This window comes from Acanthaster planci, linkage group LG08, assembly GCF_054643075.1.
Source record: "Acanthaster planci isolate LZ-2023a linkage group LG08, COTS_SCS, whole genome shotgun sequence".
Taxonomy (NCBI): Eukaryota; Metazoa; Echinodermata; class Asteroidea; order Valvatida; family Acanthasteridae; genus Acanthaster; species Acanthaster planci.
In genome coordinates, this window is record NC_141784.1 from 4,684,947 (window position 1) to 4,708,202 (window position 23,256).

The 23,256-nt window shown below is 42.2% G+C and overlaps 1 protein-coding gene across 3 annotated transcripts; it reads right to left on the bottom strand.

The window, feature by feature from the left end:
* Window positions 1–1,428: 1,428 nt before the first annotated feature.
* nemp1 (nuclear envelope integral membrane protein 1) lies at window positions 1,429–22,939 on the bottom strand. Of its 3 annotated transcripts, none has more exons than XM_022225975.2 (8): window positions 22,711–22,939; window positions 20,669–20,778; window positions 19,790–20,009; window positions 18,070–18,142; window positions 17,260–17,353; window positions 16,436–16,773; window positions 11,418–11,582; window positions 1,429–4,323 (listed from the first exon to the last, which is right to left on the bottom strand). In XM_022225975.2, exons 1-8 carry the CDS (start codon window positions 22,796–22,798, stop codon window positions 4,176–4,178), a joined length of 1,236 nt encoding a protein of 411 aa, XP_022081667.2. In that variant the 5' UTR covers window positions 22,799–22,939; the 3' UTR covers window positions 1,429–4,175. The 3 variants fall into 3 exon arrangements, with proteins under 3 accessions (XP_022081667.2, XP_086996485.1, XP_086996484.1); XM_087140359.1 differs by having other exon boundaries at window positions 22,688–22,783; XM_087140358.1 differs by lacking the exon at window positions 22,711–22,939 and adding an exon at window positions 22,189–22,664.
* Window positions 22,940–23,256: the final 317 nt, after the last annotated feature.

Genomic DNA, 23,256 nt, shown 5'->3' on the forward strand with positions numbered 1-23,256 from the left:
GCAACCCTGACCCCACATATCCTCAACATGACTGGTCTCTGGCAATACAAAGTAGCAACACAGTACAATCTCAGACATGGTGTCGACCGATAAGTGTGGACAATGGAACCTTGTGGTTACACTCTTACCGTAGACCACAGACCTGACCTCAAGTGAGGACAGGCAATGTCCTCAAAGCTTCTGGCACAACTGGATGCCATGTGTCCTCACAACTCCTCTGAAATTTGACTGGCCTGCTTCCCATGCATGTGGACGGAGGGAATCCATATTTCTACAAAAAATATCTACTTCTCCGCTGATACTTGTCAAAGTCCCCACGATGGGATATCGCGCCAAAGGTTCACCACCACAAGTTATAACTATTTAGCAAAAACTGTTCTCACACCCAAGTTTTGAGAGACACCTTGTAGCTGTGTTCGGATTTCTCTTGTACAAATCAGGCTGGTACCCATGCAATCACAGTCCAGTTTCAAAGCCCTTCTTACCACGAATGAAAAAGGACCATACATGTATGCTTTTCGCTATTTACACGCTGCCGCCATAGGCATGGAGAGCCTTGAACTGGCAACTTGTACAATCGCTTCAGAATTGTTTTATCCAATTGCATGGTAGAAGAACTAACTCGGCATGCACAAAATTACATAAGCAACATGCACAGGAATCAGTGAACCAGTTATTTTTATTGTGTAAACCTGCCAGATCGAGGCTCTGCATGCCTATGGTGGCAGCATGCAAAGAGCAAGTAGCAGAAGAACCAGCTCCAACCGCATATTTCTAGGGCATAAGAATGACTGTCTTACATACATCCCATAATGCTTTTGGGTATAGGGGCTTCATGCAGAGTTCCAATGCTATACGTACAGCGTAGAACTGCAGACCATTACTGCAGACTTGTAATTAAGGCATCCTAAAATGAAATTGGACGAGGATATAATGATACATCCATTAACACTGAGTGACTGGTAATAAGTCTTACCCTACGTATTAATTAAGAAAATGATGGATCAAGTCGCATCTCCACCCCAACACTTCCTGAATAATAACAGACAAGTGAGGAAGCCCTCTAGAGCAGCACACATGAATGGCATGATTAATCATTATATGCATACTACCTGTGCACATTCCAGTCCATCACGAAGTAGACAAACGTGCACAAGATAACTTTGACCAAAAAAACTGTGATCCAATCATAAGCGTAATGAACTCAGAATTATTGCACATATATGCCACGTTCATGAATAATTCATATCGATGAGACATGCCGCTCAAGACTTCCTCCGTCCACTCTCGGGAAAGCAGCATCAATCAAATCCGTTACTACAGTACTAGTTCGCAGTTCTCTCGGAACAAAAACTTTGTTCAGGATAAATAATATATTTCAAATAAATGTTCAGTACAAATGAATGACGATGATATGCACAAAAATATAAAAAATATGATAAAATCACAACAGACTTTTATTGCTTTTCATTAAACTGTTAAAAATGTTTTCAAATCGGTGATAATTAAGAAAAACTGAATAAATTCAATTCTTACATAACAATTACAGTATCAAATGCTGCAAATATCCTCATACGTGTTGGAGGCAAGCATAAACTTCAGACATCATGCCCTGAACATCTGTATGGTCAAATTTCTTTTTGGTGAACATGTTGAAGCAGGAATTTTGTTATTGCAACACAAACCGGCAACAGGGGTGACAAAATGCCTATTTTACCAAGCTTGACATACATGCCAAGGGTAATCGATGTTTGTGTGCACAGTCTCTTTTTTATTGCAAGGTATGACAGCTCCCCCCACACAAATTTATTTTTAAAAAATTAACAAAAATTCAGCACTTAAGAAGTGCCTACATGGGTCACTGCTTCAGTCTGTAGATGGATTCGCTATTTGGTCATCTCGGACACCCTGGCATATATCTCTGCACTTCAGTACATGGCGATCTCCAAAGTGAGCCTCACTTTCTTTGCCATACTTCCTTTACTGAAAACCAGTGGCTAACTTTAGATTCACACAGCAAAATGCCAGAGAGGTTCATTCCCATAGCAACACCATTTTAAATATTTGGCAAACCAAGAGACGGGCCAGGACACTTCAAATATGCCAATCTGTTATCCGGGCTACTTACTCTTGTAAACGGAAGTAGGGTAAATCATAGAGGAGGGGCACAGGAGTTGCAACTCAGGCACTTCAAAGTGTTTAAGGATGGTCCGTGCCCAATCAGACGAATAATAGAAAACATTCCAAAACTGCCTGATTACTACCTGCATCTTAGCCGGACAAGTGGGGCCAGTAATATCCTGGCAATACTTGTAGTGTTTAGCTTGCAATTGAATACAAATTATTGATGTGGCCAGGAAATAGAGAAACATCCCTGATATTAGACCTACTTTTGCCATCGTAAATAAGCTATTAAAATTTTGATACACTGTTCCATTATGCAATGTTTGTAAGTTTATTCTCCTCCGTCCAATACATCAGTGTTCAAAGAATTGTTATGAATTTGGCTAAGACTGGCCAACAAAATGTCCACTACTACTGGAAAGCTGACTTCGTTAGGAACAAAATGTGCTATTTCATCACAGGGAGTGATCATGAAATCTCATAAAATACATTTTTGTACAAATGCCATAATAAAAACAATTCAAACAAAACAGAAAATCTTGTAAACAAAATTGCGGTGGTGATCAAAGGGGTTTTGTGGTTGTGAAACTGATGGTGCATAGCAAGCATTCGCTGTGCTCTGGCTATGCACACACCTGGCATGCCAGAAAGGGGTAATTGGCCAGATGTTACAGCCCGGGCAGTTCAAACTCCTTCCGTGTCCTTCCTCTATGGGTTAAGCTTTGTTTGCATGTGTGCTTTCCTATGGGAATCAATGGTGATGGAAGACAGGGAAGGTAGGCCAGGGAGCATGCCCCCCCCCACACTTTTGGCAGGCCATATAATAGGGTGGAGCTTAATGGATTGGTCTATTAATGTCCGATACCCAACTCTGAAAACGGTTCCCTTGCTACTGATGGGAAACAGGTGGGGAGGAGAGATAAGAATTAAGGATGGCACCATCAGTACATGAATGTAATGCCATTCGTCCCATTCTATTTCCACCTGTTGAAATAAATATGTCCTCCGCTCTTTTTAAACTTTAGATCCTCCTTTTTACCTTTTTTTCGCTCTTCCACCCTGGGTTTCTTAAAGACAGAGGGCTGCACTGCACAATGAGTTGCTCACCTATTCAGGGTTCTCAAAGAAATCTGTAACCACATTCAATGACTTTTCCAGAACTTTCAAGGATTAAATGTGACAATTCTTCCATGAGGTTTAGCGCCATTTTACATGTATAAACTGGGAGACTGCCATGGCCACTACTAAGAGCCCTGAGCTGCACAAAGAGAGGGCGCAATTTTACTAGCAACAGCAGCTGCTTTGGTCCCTAGCAACAGCAGCTGCTTTGGTCAGAACTGCACTTCGCTGGTTCACAAATAGCTATGAAATGCACGCATTACGGGTGCATTGCCGCCAGCAAATGAACACTCCCAACCAACATGGCTCATTTCAATCCATGAGGGGGTGCTTCTGCTCAATGCAGATAGTTTCACAAGGATAGACCCAATAACTGTCTCGCTATTCTATTATCTCCTCAAAAGCTGCCCACAAAAATTAATTGTCGCATGACCATGATTTCAACGACTTTTCCACAACTGTTTTTCTTCCTTGACTTTTCCGTACCTTTCTAGAATAACTTTTCCAGGATCTTCCATGACCACGGGAACCCTCCTATCACTTCAGGAATTCTCCTCAAATACTTCATCGTAAAATGAAGCAGCAAATATTTTTCCTAAATCTTGACCGTTTCGTTTGATAAAGAAGACATATTTCTAAGTCAAGGCACCGGCGAAATTGCATAGAAGTTTCTACATTAAACCTTGTTGCAACAACACAGTAAACTTTCATATCTTCACTGTCAATAAAATATGTATAATCTTCAAATATATAACAAAGAGAAAATTTTTCATAGGTCTCAATTGATTTTTGGGAAGCTAATTTTGAAAATGAAAGTTTACACTACGCACAGCAAAGAGGAAAGAAAGGGCTGTTTAAAAAAGGGTGCATGTTAAATAAATAAAACTGTTCCATTAAAAACAAATAAGCTGACAGCATTGCATTTCAAAATATCACTCTGTTTCCATGTCACTGTCACTTGTCATTCTGCCACTGCCATCGTCACTGGAATCAAGGGTCAAAAGTGACAGGTCATCTTCATAGGCTGATGACTCAGCTCGGCTCACGTGATCTTCATCACCCAGAACAAATTGGGCAAATCTGGGGCGGAGGGGAAGACAAAAAGAATAAGATTATAGGGTTCGATTCCCTGGTGCTACAATGTCTAGCAATAGTCAGGGAAAGCACTGTGAGGTTGGGTGCTCATTTATGACGGAATATAAATGCGAGTGATTTCATCATGACTTTGTGGAGACGGGCCATGGTACACGTGGAATTCACCACTGGTTTCATAAAATACTGATGGCAGATGGGGGGCATCCCTCCGCGTTTCTGCAGGTCCTACATATAAAGTGGGGTTTACTAGACATGCTAGAGCTACCTATTATGGCTGATGCCTGACGGTCTTACAACTCTCCCCCCCCCTCTGAAAATCATTCTGCCATTGTACTCATGAAACAATAAGAAAGCCTGTACAATGTTTCTGTCTTATCGATATGTATTTGCCACTGTACATACATTTTATACTCGTCAGGGGAAACTGTCAGTTTGTTGTTGGATCCCGGAACCAGACTCATTCAAACATAACGGTTCATGCATCCATGAGTGACTGAAAACAAAACTGATATGACATGACATATATATGTACTGCAATACAGTACAAAAGCTATGCTGCTATACATCTACACAGTGACCAAAAACTCACAATGAGGCTGAGTTCGGGCGGCTTGTTCCCGTATGTTCACGAACAGCTCGATTTGTTGTTCGTGGGTCGGCCGCTCGAACGCCGGGAACAAACAACCGGTTATTACAAGCAACATGCAACATGGCGGCGTCCATGTACGTTATTCGAGAGTTAAGGTTTAGATGGGCTGAATTCTTTTCTATACAAACAGGAACATTCATTTCTGTGTTTCGGAAAATAATTAATGTTAATTTTGCAAAACTTCCCATTGTCCACATGGTCTATGGCTTTGGAAGCCATCTCTTTACTTTTTGCAGCTGTTCAAAAATCAAAATCTCACGAGTTTTTCCATGTGTTCCTGTAAAACCCTGACGAGGAGGTGGGGTGTGATCCTGTTCCGAGAACAGTGTTCTTGAGTCGTGTCCCCGCCGTTCAAGCGCGAGAACAAGAAACCCGTGTCAAGAACGGACCGCCCAAACTCGACCAAAGAGATTGGGACATATGTGAGCAGTTGTTGGGGGTGTGTGCTGGAACTGGGAATCTGAGAGCACCCAACAACTGGTGTCAGGAACTTGTTCCAAATAAATTATGAAACCATAAACCAACTTCACTCATTCCCTAAAACCTTGCCAAAAATGAAACAGAAAATTTCAGTTTGGGAATTAAAAATAAAATCAGGCTACGCATTCACGAGTACAGATTGTAGATGGACATGTTGGTAAGATGGAATTGGTATGCTTTTCCTGTCAACTGAGGGCACTCCTGCCATGCTGTCATTACAGGAAAACACGGCTCAAAAAGAACAAAAGTACAAAAGCAACAGAGGAAGACATGAAACTACATGTAGGACAGCACAAAAAGAGAAGTTGCAAGTTGCTTTGTTTTGTATTCTGTGGTAGTTTTTCCCCTTCCATTTACGCTTTGCCATGATGTACACATAAAATGGAAGAAAAAAAAAAGAAATCAATTTATTTGAGGAAAAGGATGCATGCCTACCTTTAAAGTAAGGCAAAAATGCTTATGGTGAAAAAGGACTGGACTTTTTAAAAAATTGAACAAATTATTTAAGTCAACAACGAGTCTTGGGGGTACATGTAAAATGAATGGACCATGCAACCTGTATATCATGAAAACATTTCAACACATCCAGTAACTTTGGCCTTTGAGTCATCGCTCAATTATGAGTTTCGAGTCACAATGAATTCACAGGGCTTAGCATTGTCCCCCAAATCTTTCCACTTGTGTGCTTATTCTTTTGAATAACTACACTGGTTATGAAGATTTGAATATATTGAGGTCATTTGTTACTCAAGAGCGGTTCCTCGCGAACAATTGTTGTTTACTGTACATGATAGTGCTTGAGCCGTCTCGCGAGCACCTGCGAGATCTCATTCATACTTGTGGGTGTCCATAAGCGCTAGTTTTCCCCACAAAATTTTCAAGGAGATAGAAGGGTCTATCGGTAAGGTGTGAACGCGTACGAGTGCGAGAGGTACTTCAATAGGGCTGAGTCAATTTGAATAACTCACTATTCGAATATTCAATTGAATATCGTACCGATCGGCAGATTGTTGATGAACAAACCATATACAAAATCAGTTGCAATAACGCACACAATTGTACATTATAATCATTATAATAGCTTCTCATATCTAGGAATATCTCCAGCCATGATTTCGCAAGATTTAAGAGATGAACAAGACTGCTTGCCCAGTTGAAAATTCCTACTCCTTTTAAATCTTTTAATGAATAATTTACTTTTTTAATTGTTGATAGATTTCTGTCGCTTTTATTCAAATCTGCTTGAAACGAGCCTCCGCAGTGCATTTTTTTCTCATTTAAAGCAAAGAAAATGTTCCCTTCCTTCTCATGAATTTTGCATTGGAATATTCAAATTCGGAAAGAAACAAATTTAAATATTTGATAATCGATCAAATATTTGGTTATTCATCACAGCCCTATACTTCAATTTAACAGAAGTGTGGTTCATTCGACTGTCTTCAGCAAATTGGTCCAGAGACAATATCAAGGAACATTTCCAGCAGCCATTTGAAAAACTTGCATGTACATGTGAACGAAATAATGAGATTTCAGGCATATCAATGACTCCGGATGCCGCAAATGTGCCAAAAAGCTTCAATGCCAACCACACATCGCGTACACTACACATGTGCACGGTAGATTTCAGATAATAGACACAAACCGAAAAAGTTGGATGTGGGGGGGGAAAAAGGACACAAGTGAACCAGGGAATAGTGCATTCATCAGACACGAGTGACAGGCCCCACTGTGGGATTACAGAACGAAAGGTTGACAACTCATGCTCAGTATCCATAGGTCTTGAATCTAATGCAAGCATAGCTTGGAGGGAATGACAGATGGGTATCAAGCGCGTCAGATGTAGGACACATCAACTCAGACATCGGAAAAGGGGATGATAAGGCGAGCCATGGATTAAAGTCGCTGTCTCTCGGTCTCTGAGTCTGTTTTCAACAGGACCTTTTCGTCGGGTGACTCTGCAAGGGATGAACGTAACAAATTACTATTTGGGCAACCCATGCTTTCCGCATGAAGTATTTACAACGTTTCACACAGTGCACTATTTTGAGCAAATTTGTTAGCGCACATTTGGAATGCTTACAATGTGAAATAGATGATGGATAAAAACCTGTTTACACATGTGATAAAAAAAGTAGAAAATAATCAACCACAGTAGATTCATACAGGACATATATAGGACATATATATTCATATAGAGCAGACAAATCGTGAAATTAAAAGACACCGTCCATTCCGGCCAATCAGCAGTCCTGTTAGGTATGACATCATGGACTGACTGGCATGGTCAAGTGCTCCCCCTCATGCCTTGTGGCATGTTACTGTTTGTTACGGATAGTCAGTATTCAACATACATTTAATGATCTGCATACTGAGCGGGCTTCCACCTCATGCGTAAATTTTACATGCTACTCTGTGGACAATGCTTTCTGGTACCACCTAGTCGTGTCAATGGGCCCTACTTCGATAAAAATGATGTTCTTTAACCCACACAGCAACTTCAAATAGATCAGACTGATCAGAGTCAAAGTCGACACCCACTTCCCTTGTGGTTCCATTCCCAGTAGCACGTGCCACACCCCATCCACCCACCAACGCTTCAAATCAGCCTCGGGTGACTCAAACATCTAAATCGACTCAGGACTTCCCATGCCAACCAAGAGAAACTTCTCTGCCCAGGAATCAATTTCCAGTTACTCACCCAAGGCTAATTTTCACTTGTGATCTGCGGTAGTGACTCATTAATAATGCAAGGTCGTAAAGTGATCTTTTACGGCCCAAACTTTATTGCTAGGAGAGTTTTCAAAGACAAATCAAACAGCTTGCACGTCATGCGATGCTTGCCCTTGCAAGAATTGTCCAGCCCTAAGAACAGATCCATGTTCAGAATTTTCAACATTTAGAATCAACTCCCACATATCTACAATCAGCACAAAAAAGTGTATGTTTCTCTTTTTAGAATGCTGGGTCAAGGCCAACCAAGCTTAGTTCTCATCAAAAAGTCAAACTGGCTAAAGTATCATTCAATTAATCAATTGTGTGGTTAAGGGAGTGCGCCTCTTTTATAACCCCTACAATAAATCAGTGTGGTATAGAGACCACCTACATGTAAAAACCACCCCTAAACCCCAGATGACGATCACAAGCCCAACACAAGACCTGTAGTCTGAATTCATGTAACAGCTACACTCCTCTGTTACTCGTCTGGTGCCCTGTCTTGTGACTGGTTGCATGTCTGGTCTTGGTTACTAGTGCTGCAGCCGCACCTCTGCACCGAACCAAAAATCATTGAACATGGCACTTTTGAACCGAACCGAACTGAACTGGCCGGTTCAAATGTTTGGCTTTAATATGGTTTGGCATTGATAGCACACAGAATGTGTGCAAGAAAACTTGACAAAAAAGCAAACATGACGAAAAATGGATAACGAGTTATGCCGCACCGGCATGTGTAAACTTACGGTGGCCTCACATCACAAGATGGTTGTAAAAAGCATGTGGTGAGAATTCACTAATAATAAACCGAGAACACGCAACATATGGCATTTCTGCTGCACAACAATTCTAAATTCTCACTACATCCAATTGTTCTTATGTATATTTAGATTTAACATTATGTTTGACAATCTCTGATAGCCACGCCCTTACATTTCATGTAGGCCAATGATGTCATAAATGGCCGTGCAAAACGAATTTTGATTGGGCGCAGATCACAGTTGGACTCGTGCTCAATCGAAGGCAACTCCGGAGGGGAAACTGATTTTGTCAGGCGAGGCCAGTGCAGCGATCCAGCGCACGACAAGATTTGGTTCGAGCAGAGGCCTAATTTGCCTTTCATTTGATCATGTTTGATCAAAGTTGTAGTGTGAATGCATTGTAATGGAATTTTGCCAGATCTCTAGGTTGTTCGCAAATCTCCAATAACAAAATGCTGTCATCTATTTGAAAAAACATGATGGAAAATCGCCCCTTTGACCATGAGGGCGCCGTCCTGGGAAAGAATGCTGAGGGTTCTTCCAATACATCAAAAGCCATAGTTTGGTAGTTGAATCTGTTTCGTGAAAAATAACCAAAACACAATTTGCTGGAAATCTAATTTTATCTTGTATCCTGTACTGGAGGAAACTCCCATTTGAGCATGCTGTTTTGGTTTTTTTCTGTTTTCACATATCCTACGATCGTTTCGTTGAGTCAAGCGTTGTCCAAACACAACTGCTTTTGGTCTGTAAAACACCGGCCAGAAACTGTCACACCTCCGACAGTAACTTTCTGGGAAATTTTAACTCCTAAACAAATTTTGGGAAACACTTTGGAAAAAATTATGTTCACATCGACGCTGCTCATGGATGGGGATGGAGAGGAGGCTCATTGCTTGTATAAAATATTTTATACAAAGAAGTACAGGTACTATACACGGCACATTTGTAGTGAGCTCTTCGACATCTCAATGTGCATTGTACATGTAAATGCATGTACATGACTACACATGTGTACATGTCCGAACCCGAACTGAAGTTTGGCAAAAAATGTCCAAACCATGTCCGAACCGAACCGAACACTGGCACCTACATGTACTTGCAGCACTATCGATGACAACACCTATGTCAGAACGTACATTACATATACAGGGTGTCCCCGGAAAACCAAACCCTGAGGAAAGGGGTTAATATGGGGGTTCAGTCCAGGACAAGTATGACAGAGGACAACCTCATTCACTGGTTTATCCAAAGTGTTACAACTGAGTTTGCATGCCCCATTTTCAAGACAATGGTGTTCAGCCATGCATGACAGGAGAGACATCATCAAGGTATCATTAGAAAGAATACTGCTTCTACTTATCGGAGATCCTTATACATTATAATAATATCTCATGGTTTGGGCATATTAACCCCTTTCCTCAGGGTTTGGTTTTTTTCTGGAGGGACACCCTGTACAGTTCACTCATTTTACCTGGCTTGCTGAGCTTAGTCTTAGTCCGAGCGTGGTGTAGTCGAGATTCTTTAGATCATCACAAGACCAACAGAAGATATCCAATCTGAATTCAAGTTACAAACTGCTTAAATGAACTGTAACAATAGCATTCCCTTGTCACAATTCATCCCGTTACTTGTGACTGGTCTTGAGACTGTTCTCATGCATGGTCTTGTCTCTGGTCTAGTGATAGTCTCGACTACAACACTGGTGAGTGGGGCAGACGTATTTGGCTTCACTATAGACGCACAAAGGAACAAAAGATCTTCCCTTTCCTCAATCGTCCATCTTTTCTTCAAGCCTGGTTCTCAAAAGAATAACTGCTTCACAGTCCAGGTCAGAGTGTTGCATTATATAACATAGGTCAACAATGTTTTATCCTCTGAGGTATGGCAACTTACAACAACAGTGACAGAGCACTGTGACCTCTTTCCGTCTTTGGTGCAAAGAGTAAAGCGCATGGTTTATCTTTCTGACACTGGCATGATTGAAGGCCATAATGTGGGACTTGTGCACTTTGCATCCAAAGGGACCCAGCTCTTGGGTGATAATGTCAAGTCTCACATCAGTGAGCTTCCTGTGTTAAATCAAGTCTTAGCAGCCCTGCAGAATCAAGTCTTCACATCACACATCCTTAGACACATACATGTGTCACCTTGGCATTATTACTGACACAAAGCACAACGTAACGCGTCAGGTGTGTCTGAGGCCAAATTACTTTGCTGTGGACTGAAACTATGCACAAGTGTACAGAGATGACTGCAGCCTCTTCCCATGGAGGCCTGTGCAATTTCAAGCTGCAGCCGAGTACATGTGGACACAGCCCAAGGCAGAGTTTAAATGGATCCATATGTCCCAGCCTCGAAAAGGGCTGGCTCACACGTCTATCCATCAAAGAACTCCACTGTGAAATTGCATTTATTAAAACCAGGCCCTGGATGCTTTCTTTGTTTTTCCAGGTCGAGGTAACAGGGTCACAGACCTTTTCGGGGACTCCAGTTTGGCGATCATCTGCCACTGATTGCACTCTGGGCTTCGACAGAATTCCCGGAGCTCATCCAAAGCTTTCCTGGTCTCAACCCGGCCCTGCTCGTAATACTCATCCTCCGTCAGCAATCGTATTCTCACCTGCTGGTTACTCCACCACCTGTTAAGCCACAAATTGCAAGAATTATGAGGGCCACCATTTCTTTGGGAAATTTTAGACTTGAAGAGAATTCTAAATTATTGAATATCACATTCTTGAAAAGTGCGAGTGTATAAAACCGTGTTTCTTGTTAAATATAAATATTTATGATTCACTATTTTTCCCCCTCAAAGTAAGATCTATCCTAGCACATCAAGGCTGTGAACATTAGCAAGTCTAAATTTCTTATCCCATTCAAACAGTCTTCATTATCATGACAAACATCTGCAAAGTCTTTCATCAGCTGAAACTTAAAAATTACTGGCTAGCCAAAAGGATGCTGTCAACTACAGAAACTGGCTTTAATGTTGAATGGAAGCCTTTGCTACATGTTCTCGCTGAGTGGTACAACCCAACAGAACCCGACAGTCAGTCACAAATTCAGGTAAGACCAAAATGCTAGCAGTTTGTGATTTACACTCTTTGTGCCAATTCATCATCCATATAAGGGTGTGAATGGAACATAAAAAAATAACTGAAAATAGCTGAATTGCAAGTGCAAAGCACAGAGTATACGGCAGGGGGTAGATGCTCTGTGTTGCATTTTACAGCATTTTATGTCCCTGAGACTGCCCTTGTCCGCACCACCACATTGCCAGTCAAGGAAAAGCTGGACTCATTTCAATCATAGGACAAATTCAGACAAACCAAGTCGCTGGCCCAAAGCAAGGCTCCAGGTTCAGATGGCATCCCGGCTGGAGGTGCTGCAGTGTGCAAATCCAGCACTTCTCATCCGCTTGCACAAACTTCTCTGCCAGTGCTAAGAGGAGGGCACAGTTCCCCCAAGACATGCCAAATGCAAACATCATCACACTGTACAAAAACAAAGGGGATCGTAGCTACTGTAACGACTACAGAGGCCCATCCCTCCTCTGCATTGCTGGAACAGCTTTTGCACGTGTTGTTTTGAAATGGCCGCAGTCACTACTAGAGTTAGTCTATCCCGAGTCCCAGTGCTACTTCTTCAGTGATCTTCTCCCTCAGACAACTGTGAGAGAAGAGCCGAGAACAAAGGCAGCCTCTTTACATCGACTTAAGAGTCAGCGCGCAGCACCCGTAAAAGCTGCTCCTTTCATTTGCTACGTATGCACGGCTGTCTGAATCATGCATATGTAATGAGCTGTGTAGTGGACTTTTCAGAATTGTATACCACCTTGTGTTACCTATAAGAATGGAATATCTTTACATAAATGAACAGTTAAGATATCAGTCTCATGTCCTTTGTAAAAAAAAAATACAAATATTCGCGGTCTCTTTTGAAGGATATCAGCATAAAACGTAGGCATTCGTGTGTAACAATGCGGGTAAAATGGTTTTAGTGGATCGAAATCTGCGCCGGCAGAATTGTCTTGACGGCAGAAAGATAGAGATGTCATATATAATGCCAAACAATACGTTTTTACTTTTTAAGTCGTTGCGAAACAGTCAAGTGCGCCCAGAATATTTCGTTATCGCAGGTTTAGACTTCGTGAGACTTCGTGAGAAAACTGTCGTATGTGTTTCGTGAAAGACTATCTGTAATTGGTCGATTGACATATTCTCTCTAATACTGGCCAATCAAATGACAGCAGAGATACGCGTAAATGTGTGTGACCGAAACCGGGAAGCCAGACTTAGCATCGAAGGAAACGTAGTGAATGTTGGTTGTTTACTGGGGAACCAGTACAAATGCAAAAATGTAAACACTGCCGGGATTGCTGAGTGAGTAGTGCATACAACTTTACAATTTTGATTGGCCCGGCAGCCAAGATATTGGTATTAAAGGGATGTTTAATCATTTTCGTGAAGAATAGTAAGACTCAATCTTATCCAGTTATGGCAAAACAGTCAAGTGCACTTAAAAAAGAGGAGGCCTGCGATTTTCGTGAAAAACACTAAGCAAGTTTGCGTCCAAATAAATCGTTGGGAAATTGTCGATCATCGCCGAAACATAACTTTATTGATAGTGAAAAACGTGAACTATCTACTCACCAAGTCATTTCGACCCACGAATGAAGCAATGGATTTCCTGGCGGGTTGAAGGGACACTACTGTAATCTCGCTTTTTCTCGCGAAATCCCATGTACTCAAGAGATCATTTTCGAGTGCAAATGGAATTGCCAAAAATGCTCATTAACGGAGGAGCTGCGCGCTGACCAAACCAAGGTGGTTAGCAGAAGAGGTCTCTTCACACTGGTCGAGAAGATCGGTTGCCCACCAAAGCTGCTAAGCATTATTTCCTTCCACGACCACTACACACACTCCAGCAGCAAGCTTCTCAACCTTGCCTGCCTCAGAGCAAAGACCAGAGTTTGACAGATCTTGATTAGATCCTCTTTGCTGATGATGCCACCTTGATATCACATACCCAGGCAGGCCTATAGCCACTCGTCAATTCCATGGCACGTGCCTGCCAGGAGTTCTGCCTCACCATCAGCCTAAAGAAGACAGAGATCATGTGCCAGGACATCCGTGAAGTCCCACATGTCACCATCAGTGACCACAGACTGCAGGTGGTTGATGAGTTCACCTACTTATGTTCTACGGTCTCTAACAACTTGTCCCTCGACCCAGAACTCAATAGACGTATTGGGAAAGCTGCCGCTGCGATAGCGAAGTTAACCAAGAGAGTTTGGGAAAATGGCAGCTCACCACAGCTACTGAAATGGTAGTTTACAGATCTCATGTGTCAAGTACCCAAGTAAGAGCTTGGCTAGGAAGAGTCGTCAAGAGAATTGCCTTAACACGTTCCATCTCAGATGCCTGCGTCTCCTGGAGGGACCAAGTACCTAACACAGTTGTGCTGGACCAGGCAGTTACCAAGCATGTACGCTCTCCTTTTCAAAGAGACAGCTTTGCTGGCTACAGTAGGCAACATACAGCCGATAGTCGATGGCAGCAGGCCAAAGGACATTCTACATGGTGAGCTGAAATCGCAAGTGCAAAGTGCGAAGCATTCAGTGTGGGTTATGGGGCCGGCCTCTGGAAAATTTTGAAATGTAGATGCTCTGTGGTGCATTTTACGGCCTCCTGGTGCAACCATCTGTTATACTTTTTCTTGCAATTTAGGTTTTGTATATTTTAATTTCACTATGTCTTCACATTAGGCTGAAATTCTTGAAGGATAAATGAACTAGTATACAAAAATTGTAACTATCAAGGTTTGTAGAGTGAGTTGGCCCTTTTCCCACCTAATCTGACCATGTTTTCAAACTTTAAATACTTTAAAGAATGCACATCGGACGTCTATTCTTTTGGATTTTCCCGGCACGAATTGTGTTGCCTGCCAATCTATGATGTTTTCCATTCAAGTCCCTTTCCACGTATTTGTAACTTTAGGATCGGTCTTGTCAAAGAATGTATCTAAGACAGAGCCTCTTTGGACAATTATACATTTGTACTGCACTGAAAAACTGTTTGAAAACTCGTACTAAACAATGTAAAACCGCACGATAAAATGTGTGATTACTCGCCGTGCGTAAGTTGTAATGAAGCCCTCTATCAGCGAACACGAAAATTTACTAACCTTATTTCAAGCTGTAAATTGACAGCGAAATGTGTGCTGCCACGAGTTATAGTGGAGCTTGTTAGTCACTACTTCTGCTCATGCAGGAACGGCTGTTATGAGTCCCACTGACACATGAATATTGATGTTTCATTGGCAGCCAGTCACAGCACAATGACCAGATGGTCCGAGGATGCCAGTTTACACCAACCTCGTTACCATGCGTACAATCTTACCGTGCCATGTCGGTTCCCAACATACCTTGTGCAATCTAACCCCTGTATTGTATGATTTAAATATCCCCCTTTTTGGGATATTTAAATTAAGACTATAGTCAGTGTGTTTACGCGCGATGTAGATTTACACATGCATGACATGCAGGAGAATACGTGGGCGCGAGTGTGCAGCTTTTGAAATACGCATGCGATTGACTTTGCGTTTTTTACGTTTATGTATATTCATCCTGAATAGCCAGTCAACATCCTTTTCGTATTCTACACAACCAGGGGCTAGTGAAGGAACATGTATGTTGCCCATGGAGTCAAGGTTGCATTTACACACAAGGCTTGCCCGCACTGAATAATGCCCACACAGATTAGTACACTGTACGCGTATGCACACCATGTACGATAGATTCAGACGCGCGCATTACATGTAACAGCGCTCCAGTCCTGTTTGGTGTCGGAAAGAGGATGTGCAGAGTTTGGCCTGGCCGTCGTGTCACGTCGGTACAAAAAGACAAATAGAAAAATCGGCACTTGCACAAGGAAGAAAAAACAAGGAAAATCTGGCCGGTCAATGGCAAAAAGCGGAAAATGAAACTCGGCATATTCAACAAAAAAGCCGAAATCCGCCAAAAAGCAGAGATTTCACACCCTCGACTCATACTTCTAAAAAAGAGTTAGGACAAGTCCTTGGGCATGCGTTTGTAAGGGCTGTATTTGAGACCAACACAAGATCATTTGCAAGACCCAACACAAGTCCATTAGCAAGATCAGACATAAGAACAGTTGCAAGACTGAACACCAGACCATTTGCAAGATCAGACATAAGAATATTCACAAGACTGGACACCAGACCATTCACAAAACTGGACACAAGACCAGTCACAAGACAAGACACAAGACTAGTCACAAAACTAAAAACACTAAAACAGGGTAAAATGCGACAACAGAATTTTTTTTGCAGTTCATTTCAATAGCTTGTGACTTGAATTCAGACTGGAGGTCTTGTGTTTTGCCGAGATTTTAGCAGGGAGAGGAAGTATAAACTGCATTTCCACCTCTGCAAGATCACGCCATAGAGAGACAGCGAGTGGCTGAATACCTACCTTAGTATTGATCCAGCTCGCTTCATTCGTCCTCGAGGCAACCACCAGATGACAGCCAGCACTGCTATGATCGCCACTGTTGAGGCCTCGTGCTGGGAGCCATTGTAGATGCTGACCAGCCCCAAGAGCTGAATGCAAAGCTGTATTAGGTAGATGGTGCGGTCACTGGTGACCGGTCCGTACCAATAACACACAGCAAAGCTGATGAAGGCCGCTAGCACCACATAGCCTATCAGGTAGGGTTTGTACTGCAGAGCAAGGAAGTTGTCTAAAACCCAGTGTACAAAGTAGAAACACACTGCCCATCCACCGAGAAGAAGAGAAAGGGCCCCAGTTCTCTGTGCAGCAAGAAGAAAAACACAGAAGGATTGCACTCCATATTTTGTCGGTGGTTTCTCGCCACGTTAAAGGAACTGTAACCAAGTAACAGCCGCGGGTGGCCTATAAACGTGAAATAATGACTTGGCAGTAACACTTCGACATTGCCTTGTCAGAAAAGGTTTTGATTAATAATTGGACACAAATACAAGGGAGGATCTCTGTTAGAATGTACAATTTTCACATGCGCATCCAGTACCAAGTCGGAACAGTTGTCATCGACCTTCGTCAGTATCAAAGGGAGTGCTCCTAATACATGTACAGCCAGTAAGATTCAAGATGCTACATGCTAAATGTATGCATAAAAGTTAAAACAGCACTGGACAGCATATGCTTTTTGCATTCACTTCATTAATCCAATGCTTCTTACAAATCTGTTAGGGCAGGAACTTTTCAAGGAATTAGGCCATCTCCATAAATCTTATGATGTTTCTCCGTTGACTTACCCTTGGGATAAAACGACTAAGAATATACACCAGAATGAGGAGAGATGCCACAGTGCCCAAAGTCACACCGGTGGAATAATGGAACACAACACTCCTGATTGTAGGAAGAGAAAGAAAAAAACTAAAAATTGTAGTTTGAAAAGAGTTTAATCCTGGAATATGTTTTAAAACCTTAAAAGAGCTTAGGGCGGACCCTGCAACATTTTCTCTGTCGGCATCACAATACTTTTTGTGTGACCAAGGCTTCAGGATTCATTCCTAGAAACGGTTTACAGTCATTTTGACATCGGTTTTATGAAATTCAGACTTAACATTCTCACCTAATTGCTGTTTCTGAGACAGGTCAGGCCCCCCAAAAGTTAACTTTTTACACTGATATGTGCTCTGTGTACACAATACTTTTTGTGTGACCAAAGCCTCAGGATTCATTCCTAGAAACGGTTTACAGTCATTTTGACATCGGTTTTATGAAATTCAGACTTAACATTCTCACCTAATAGCTGTTTCTGAGACAGGTCAGGCCTCCCAAAAGTTAACTTTTGACCCTGATATGTGCTCTGTGTACACGTACATGGACCGCCACACGTGAGCATATGAACCATTGATGTCTTTCAACAAAACCTATGTCTGATTGAATTCACGTACTGGTATGTACTTACGGTACAAAAAATGCCTTTATACTAATGTCCAGTTTGAAAAAATCAGGCATGGAAAAAATAAGATCTTGGGGGAAGTAGATTCTAGAGTCTATCCGGCAGTCATAAAAGGCCAAAAATGGAAACAGGCCAACTGCTCAAGTTCACTACTTACTTGCTGAGTCTTGGAGCAGCAAAGACTAAGCTCACGCCACCGACAGTCAAGAGGAAATACATCCAATGAACATCTAGGGACAAGACAACAGGCATTTTTATCCAATTTCACCACAGTTTATACTGGATGAATAAACGCAGGCCGTTAAATCTTTGACCGTGAAAAATCAAGTGGAGAGAACAGGAGAAGTTTGAGCTTTTAAGCAAACATCAACCATCCCAGATATTTTCACATCGACTAACTGATGTTGGCCAGATGCTGTACGTAAAGGATTAAAGAGGCCACTACGTGTACAACTTTACTCGGGGCTGGATGCCAAAGTTACCAATTCAGTCTGCTCTTCATCTCTCCAGGCCAACTTTAACTTCAGGGAAAAATGAAAGCAAAGCGAACGTGATGTCAGCGAACATTTGAAACAAAATTTGCTTGACCTGAAATGTGTTCGACTTTTGCAAATACACAGCACGAAATTTTTGTCTGACATCACAAAAAAATCAAGAATTTTACACCCCGGCGCAAAGTCGTAATGCCGTGCCCCCAGTATCAGTGATCAACCCTCCAACCAATGAATTGGAAGAAATTAAAAGAATTTGTTGATCTGGTACACCACCTATGAGACTAGCTACCAGATTTGATGGGAGCACTCTGCCTCCAAGAGAATAAAAATATCTCCAAAAATCCATTGAGTGTGAGTTCCAGTCATGGGCACTGTCGGACCATTTTGAATGTGAGAGGGCATCATGAAAATTATTTTGTTAAAATTGTGCCATTTTTGGGGGGGTGTAAATTGGAATTAAAGAATAACATTTTTTTTCTACATTAGTTTGAATGTGATGCAAAGGGGTTCAACAGACTTCCATATGCACGCAACTAGTCTATACCCTTTAAAGAGTTTTTCACTTCATTAGAAACAAAAGCCACTTGACCTTTCTTGCAGTTATTTTTAACCACTTGTTGCCGGGTTTAATTTGAAGTTGCATGACGTAAAACCAGGGGGATTTCAAGATTTTCCGTTTTCAAAATTCTTCAAAAAATCATAAGTACATTTACTGGATGTTTACACCCACACGAATGACTGTACTCTGGTGGCTACTCTAATCTGACAGACAACATCTATTGATGCACAAGTATTTCAGCCAGGCCTGCCTCCTGGTAAGAAGAGCCCAGATTGTGTGGTGTTATATAAGTTTCCTTTGTTCCCGAAACTGGCACAGTGCGTGGCTGGCATCTTTTCAATGGGGGCCAGATTAGCGTGCAGCGGTACTGTGGCGCTCATCACTGGAGCGCTTTTGTCCCCAATGGTGATCCATTCGTGCTAAATGCCACAAACAGTGGTATAATCTTTCAGAACAACGACGGATTTCCTCCGCTGTCGACAACTGAAAAAATGTCGGCGATTCCCAGCACCTCGGTCTTTTGTTCCGAGTACGGCCTTTTGTTACAAGGCCCAGCTCTTTTGTCCGCTTTCAGGTTCCCCGGCTTCGTCTATTAAGCCAATGTGCCCGAAACCGGGCACCCCAGCAGGAAATGGCTAACCAGTTAGCACACCGACTCACAACTTTAAAACGTGGCCCCCCCCCCAAGAAAAGTCCCACCTCCATGCATCTACCCTGTATTCAGATGCCACGTATGTGAAATAGGAGGATTATTTTTTTTGCCCTGAACATTAGTCTGAAGTAATAGTCCGAACCATTCAAGTTGCATTTCCATCCTAACTTACAGGTTTCGGTGACGGTAACTTCCACTTGGTCAGAGGCTCTCACTCCAATGCAGTTGTTATGGAGTGGAGACATCCCCCTCGGTTGAGACCACACCCATGGTGGGAGCAAGGATGGAAGGATGCCGTTCTTCTTGGACAAATGCTTCTCCACATCGGTCATGTTTGCTCCAACAACGACCGTAATCTTAGTGTCAGGGGGTCCAACATTGACAACTTTAACCTGTGAGAGCGAAACATCATATCTTGCCTTAATATGCCACACAGGAAAAACATAACATATCAACTGATCAAAACTAAGCAAACCATTTCTAAACAAATTGCTAAAAAAAATTTAAAATAGATAAGTTCAATTAACAAAGCTTACCCCTTAAAAAGCATAAACCATGTAGGGGTCTTATCTTGCATTGTACATGACAACAAAATATATCACATACATGTAGCTTCATCAACAACAATGTCCATATCAAGGAATCTCTCCTCCCCTAGCCAGTTGAACAAAAAGTTTCCCAAACCCCCCCCCCGCATAAAATCCTAGATCCGCCTCTGAACGTCAGTAACCCCAACCTTCCCAGATACTCCAAAATTCACCAGGTTTAAGAGAAACTTGGTGGTATACATGTACATGTGTGTACACAACAACCAGCCATGAACCTAACATAATAGAACTTCTAAATAATTATAAATTGGTTCCATTGCATTTCCAGTGGGACTAACAGTTTTGCACTGGACGCTTTGACCCTCTAAGTTAGCACCACCACCCCGTATGAAAATCCCACATTCCCCTCTCATTTTGGGTGAATATGGAGGGCAAAAGTAACTTTGTAATGTAGATACATAAAAACTACCAGTGCGGCATAAATTGTGGCCTTTTTAGCTTACATTTAAAGTGCTCCACAGCCGTAGCCACCTCCAGTCTACCCTGGCTTCAAAACATCTATTGTAGTTGTCAGTTTGGCAGGATTCCAAGACCTTAATATTCGCTGGCAAAACTACAGGTGAAGACACAGGTTAATTAAAGCCAGCTTGAAGATAGTGTGGACTTTTAAATGCAATACAACAAACCAACATGTACTAGGTCTTTATGCCAAGATGTAACAATCGTTGAAATACTGAGGGCTACTTTGTGAGTGAGAAATCATGCTTCAGTGGCTGAGTAATATACAACGCTTACAGAATGAAAGTTACAAACGAGGAAAAGACAGACCAGACGCTCCTGAATTAGTTTTAAAACACTCACGGAACATGTATCAGCAGTTAATTTTGCCATGACACAAAACAGCCATCAGTATTTTGACAATTGAAATACAACGAAAGCACCCATTAGCACAGGTGCTTTCGTGGAGCTCCCTCAAATCTATACATTTACATGTAAAGAAAACAGGGTCGTGACTAATTTTGCATACAATTTGATCGCTCCCACTGCTTGGCAACAAAATTGTCATGAAAGTTCTTTGTCATGCCTGCGAATAGCAACCTGTACAGTGAGCATCCTGGCCAAATTTCAGCTCACAAATATGATCAACTTGGTGGATGTCAAGTGACGACAGAAAGAGAAAAGTCGCCTGTGTTCCCGTATCCCAACATACCCAAGTCAGGGAGCAATCCCAGTATCGATGGAGGAGTATACTAAGCTACGTTGTAAGTTAGCATGCTTACGGCTATGTTTAGTATTAACAAGGAGGAAGGACTGGACAGGAGTTTGAAAAGCCTGCCAAGCCACCACAGGGTATTTACTGGCCAATCATGCCAATTAGCAACCCTACATGTAGCTGACCAGTGTGGTTAACACGTTAAGGCATTGGAGACTGTTTCACAAGGATCTGGATCGCCATCAAGGATCCCAGAGCTTGTTTGCATTTTCCATTAGGCAGGTTCTGGCATTTCTGGTGACAGTGAACCAATGACAGATCACTGATCGTCATTCGTGTGGAACAAACTGGCCCCAGGCTATGTTTATGCAACTCACAACTGACATGACTGACTGAGCAAGGCAAGACTCCACGGGAATCCGGGCCACACACCTGTACTACGGTAGTTGTACAGGGTGTCCCAGGAAAAACCAAACCCTAAGGAAAAGGGTTAGTATGACAGAGGACAACCTCATTCACTGGTTTATCCAAAGTGTTACAACTGAGTTTGCATGCCCCATTTTCAAGACAACGGTGTTCAGTCATGCATGACAGGAGGGATACCATCAAGGTATCATTAGAAAGAATACTGCTTCTACTTTTCGGAGATCCTTATACATTATAATCATATCTCATGGTTTGGGTATATTAACCCCTTTCCTCAGGGTTTGGTTTTTTGGGGACAACCTGTATAGGGCCTAGGGCTAGACCTCTAAACAGGGCCCAGACATATCTAATACATGGACCGAGCGGTAAGATACTACATCATACCAATGGGCTCTTCCAAAACTTGCAACTTGGGCAGCAGTTTAGATATGTCTTGACGTGGAACAAGCATTGAAACGATGAGGGGCAACTGACGTAATGTTCCACGACCTTATTTTAAAGATGGCGACGGTGAGAGCGAGCCTGTGAGACTGAATGGATGAAGGCAAAAAGACTGGAAAATACCAGAACTTGAGTGAAATCATTCAATAAAGCGGAGAGGCTAAGGATCATCTCTGTGTGCAAAAGAAATTGCGCCCACGATGATAAGTGGGTGCGCCGAAAATTTTCAGTACGCCGACACGAAAGCGCGTATAGGCTCCTATGGATGTGTGGCTGAGGATGGAGCGGGGAGTGAGAGTCCGTGCCACACTGGGGGTTACGCCCCAGCCCGCCGTGCCTGCGCCCACGGACCCACAGTTCTGGGTACTTCCTGAAACAATGCAAAATATACGCTTTGTTAACTATATATACAAATATTACTGATGAAGGCCAGAAGACATACTTTAAAAATAAACTAAGGCTCACCCACTCCAGTAGCACTGCAGATTACAGCGCTGAAAAGGAAGACGAGACACGCGATCACCACACTCAAATGCACCGCCATGCCCGCCATGTTTCAAACAGTATTTAATAACCATCTTGTAGTTCGTGTCAAGGGGTTCAGTCCACTGATTCAACTCTCAAGCTTCATTTGAAAATAGCGTAAAATCAGCGGCATACCAACATCCCTATGTTTCTGAAACACAAATAAAATTATTGTCTGGTCCCTAGTCTTTGAACTTCTTTCACTTTTCTGTGGGTTACCCGATTATATTTTTAGTTATTCTTGAAAAGTGATTTTTCCGAAGCAAGCTCAAGCTTGCACTTGCAGCTATTTTTCAACTTTCTCGGCATTTAGTACCATTTTTCAACCGTATTTTAAGCCATTCTGCTCTCAGATGAAAGCCCAAAGACTTAGAGATTTGATCCTGGCAAAGCTTTACACAATCTCAACATTTAGGGGGCCAAACGATCTCCCTTTTCAAAAGATACTGTGGTGGGCACTTGCAAATTCTCACCTGAATTAATACA

Bases quoted from the DNA above. Each gene is read 5' to 3' on its own strand.
- nemp1 (XM_022225975.2), bottom strand. From the start codon at position 22,798: ATGGCGGGCATGGCGGTGCATTTGAGTGTGGTGATCGCGTGTCTCGTC. The intron at 18,143-19,789 runs GTAAGTTAGGAT...TCTTGTCCCTAG, and splicing joins AGTTACCGTCACCGAAACCT to ATGTTCATTGGATGTATTTC. The intron at 16,774-17,259 runs GTAAGTCAACGG...CTTGCTGCACAG, and splicing joins TTAGTCGTTTTATCCCAAGG to AGAACTGGGGCCCTTTCTCT.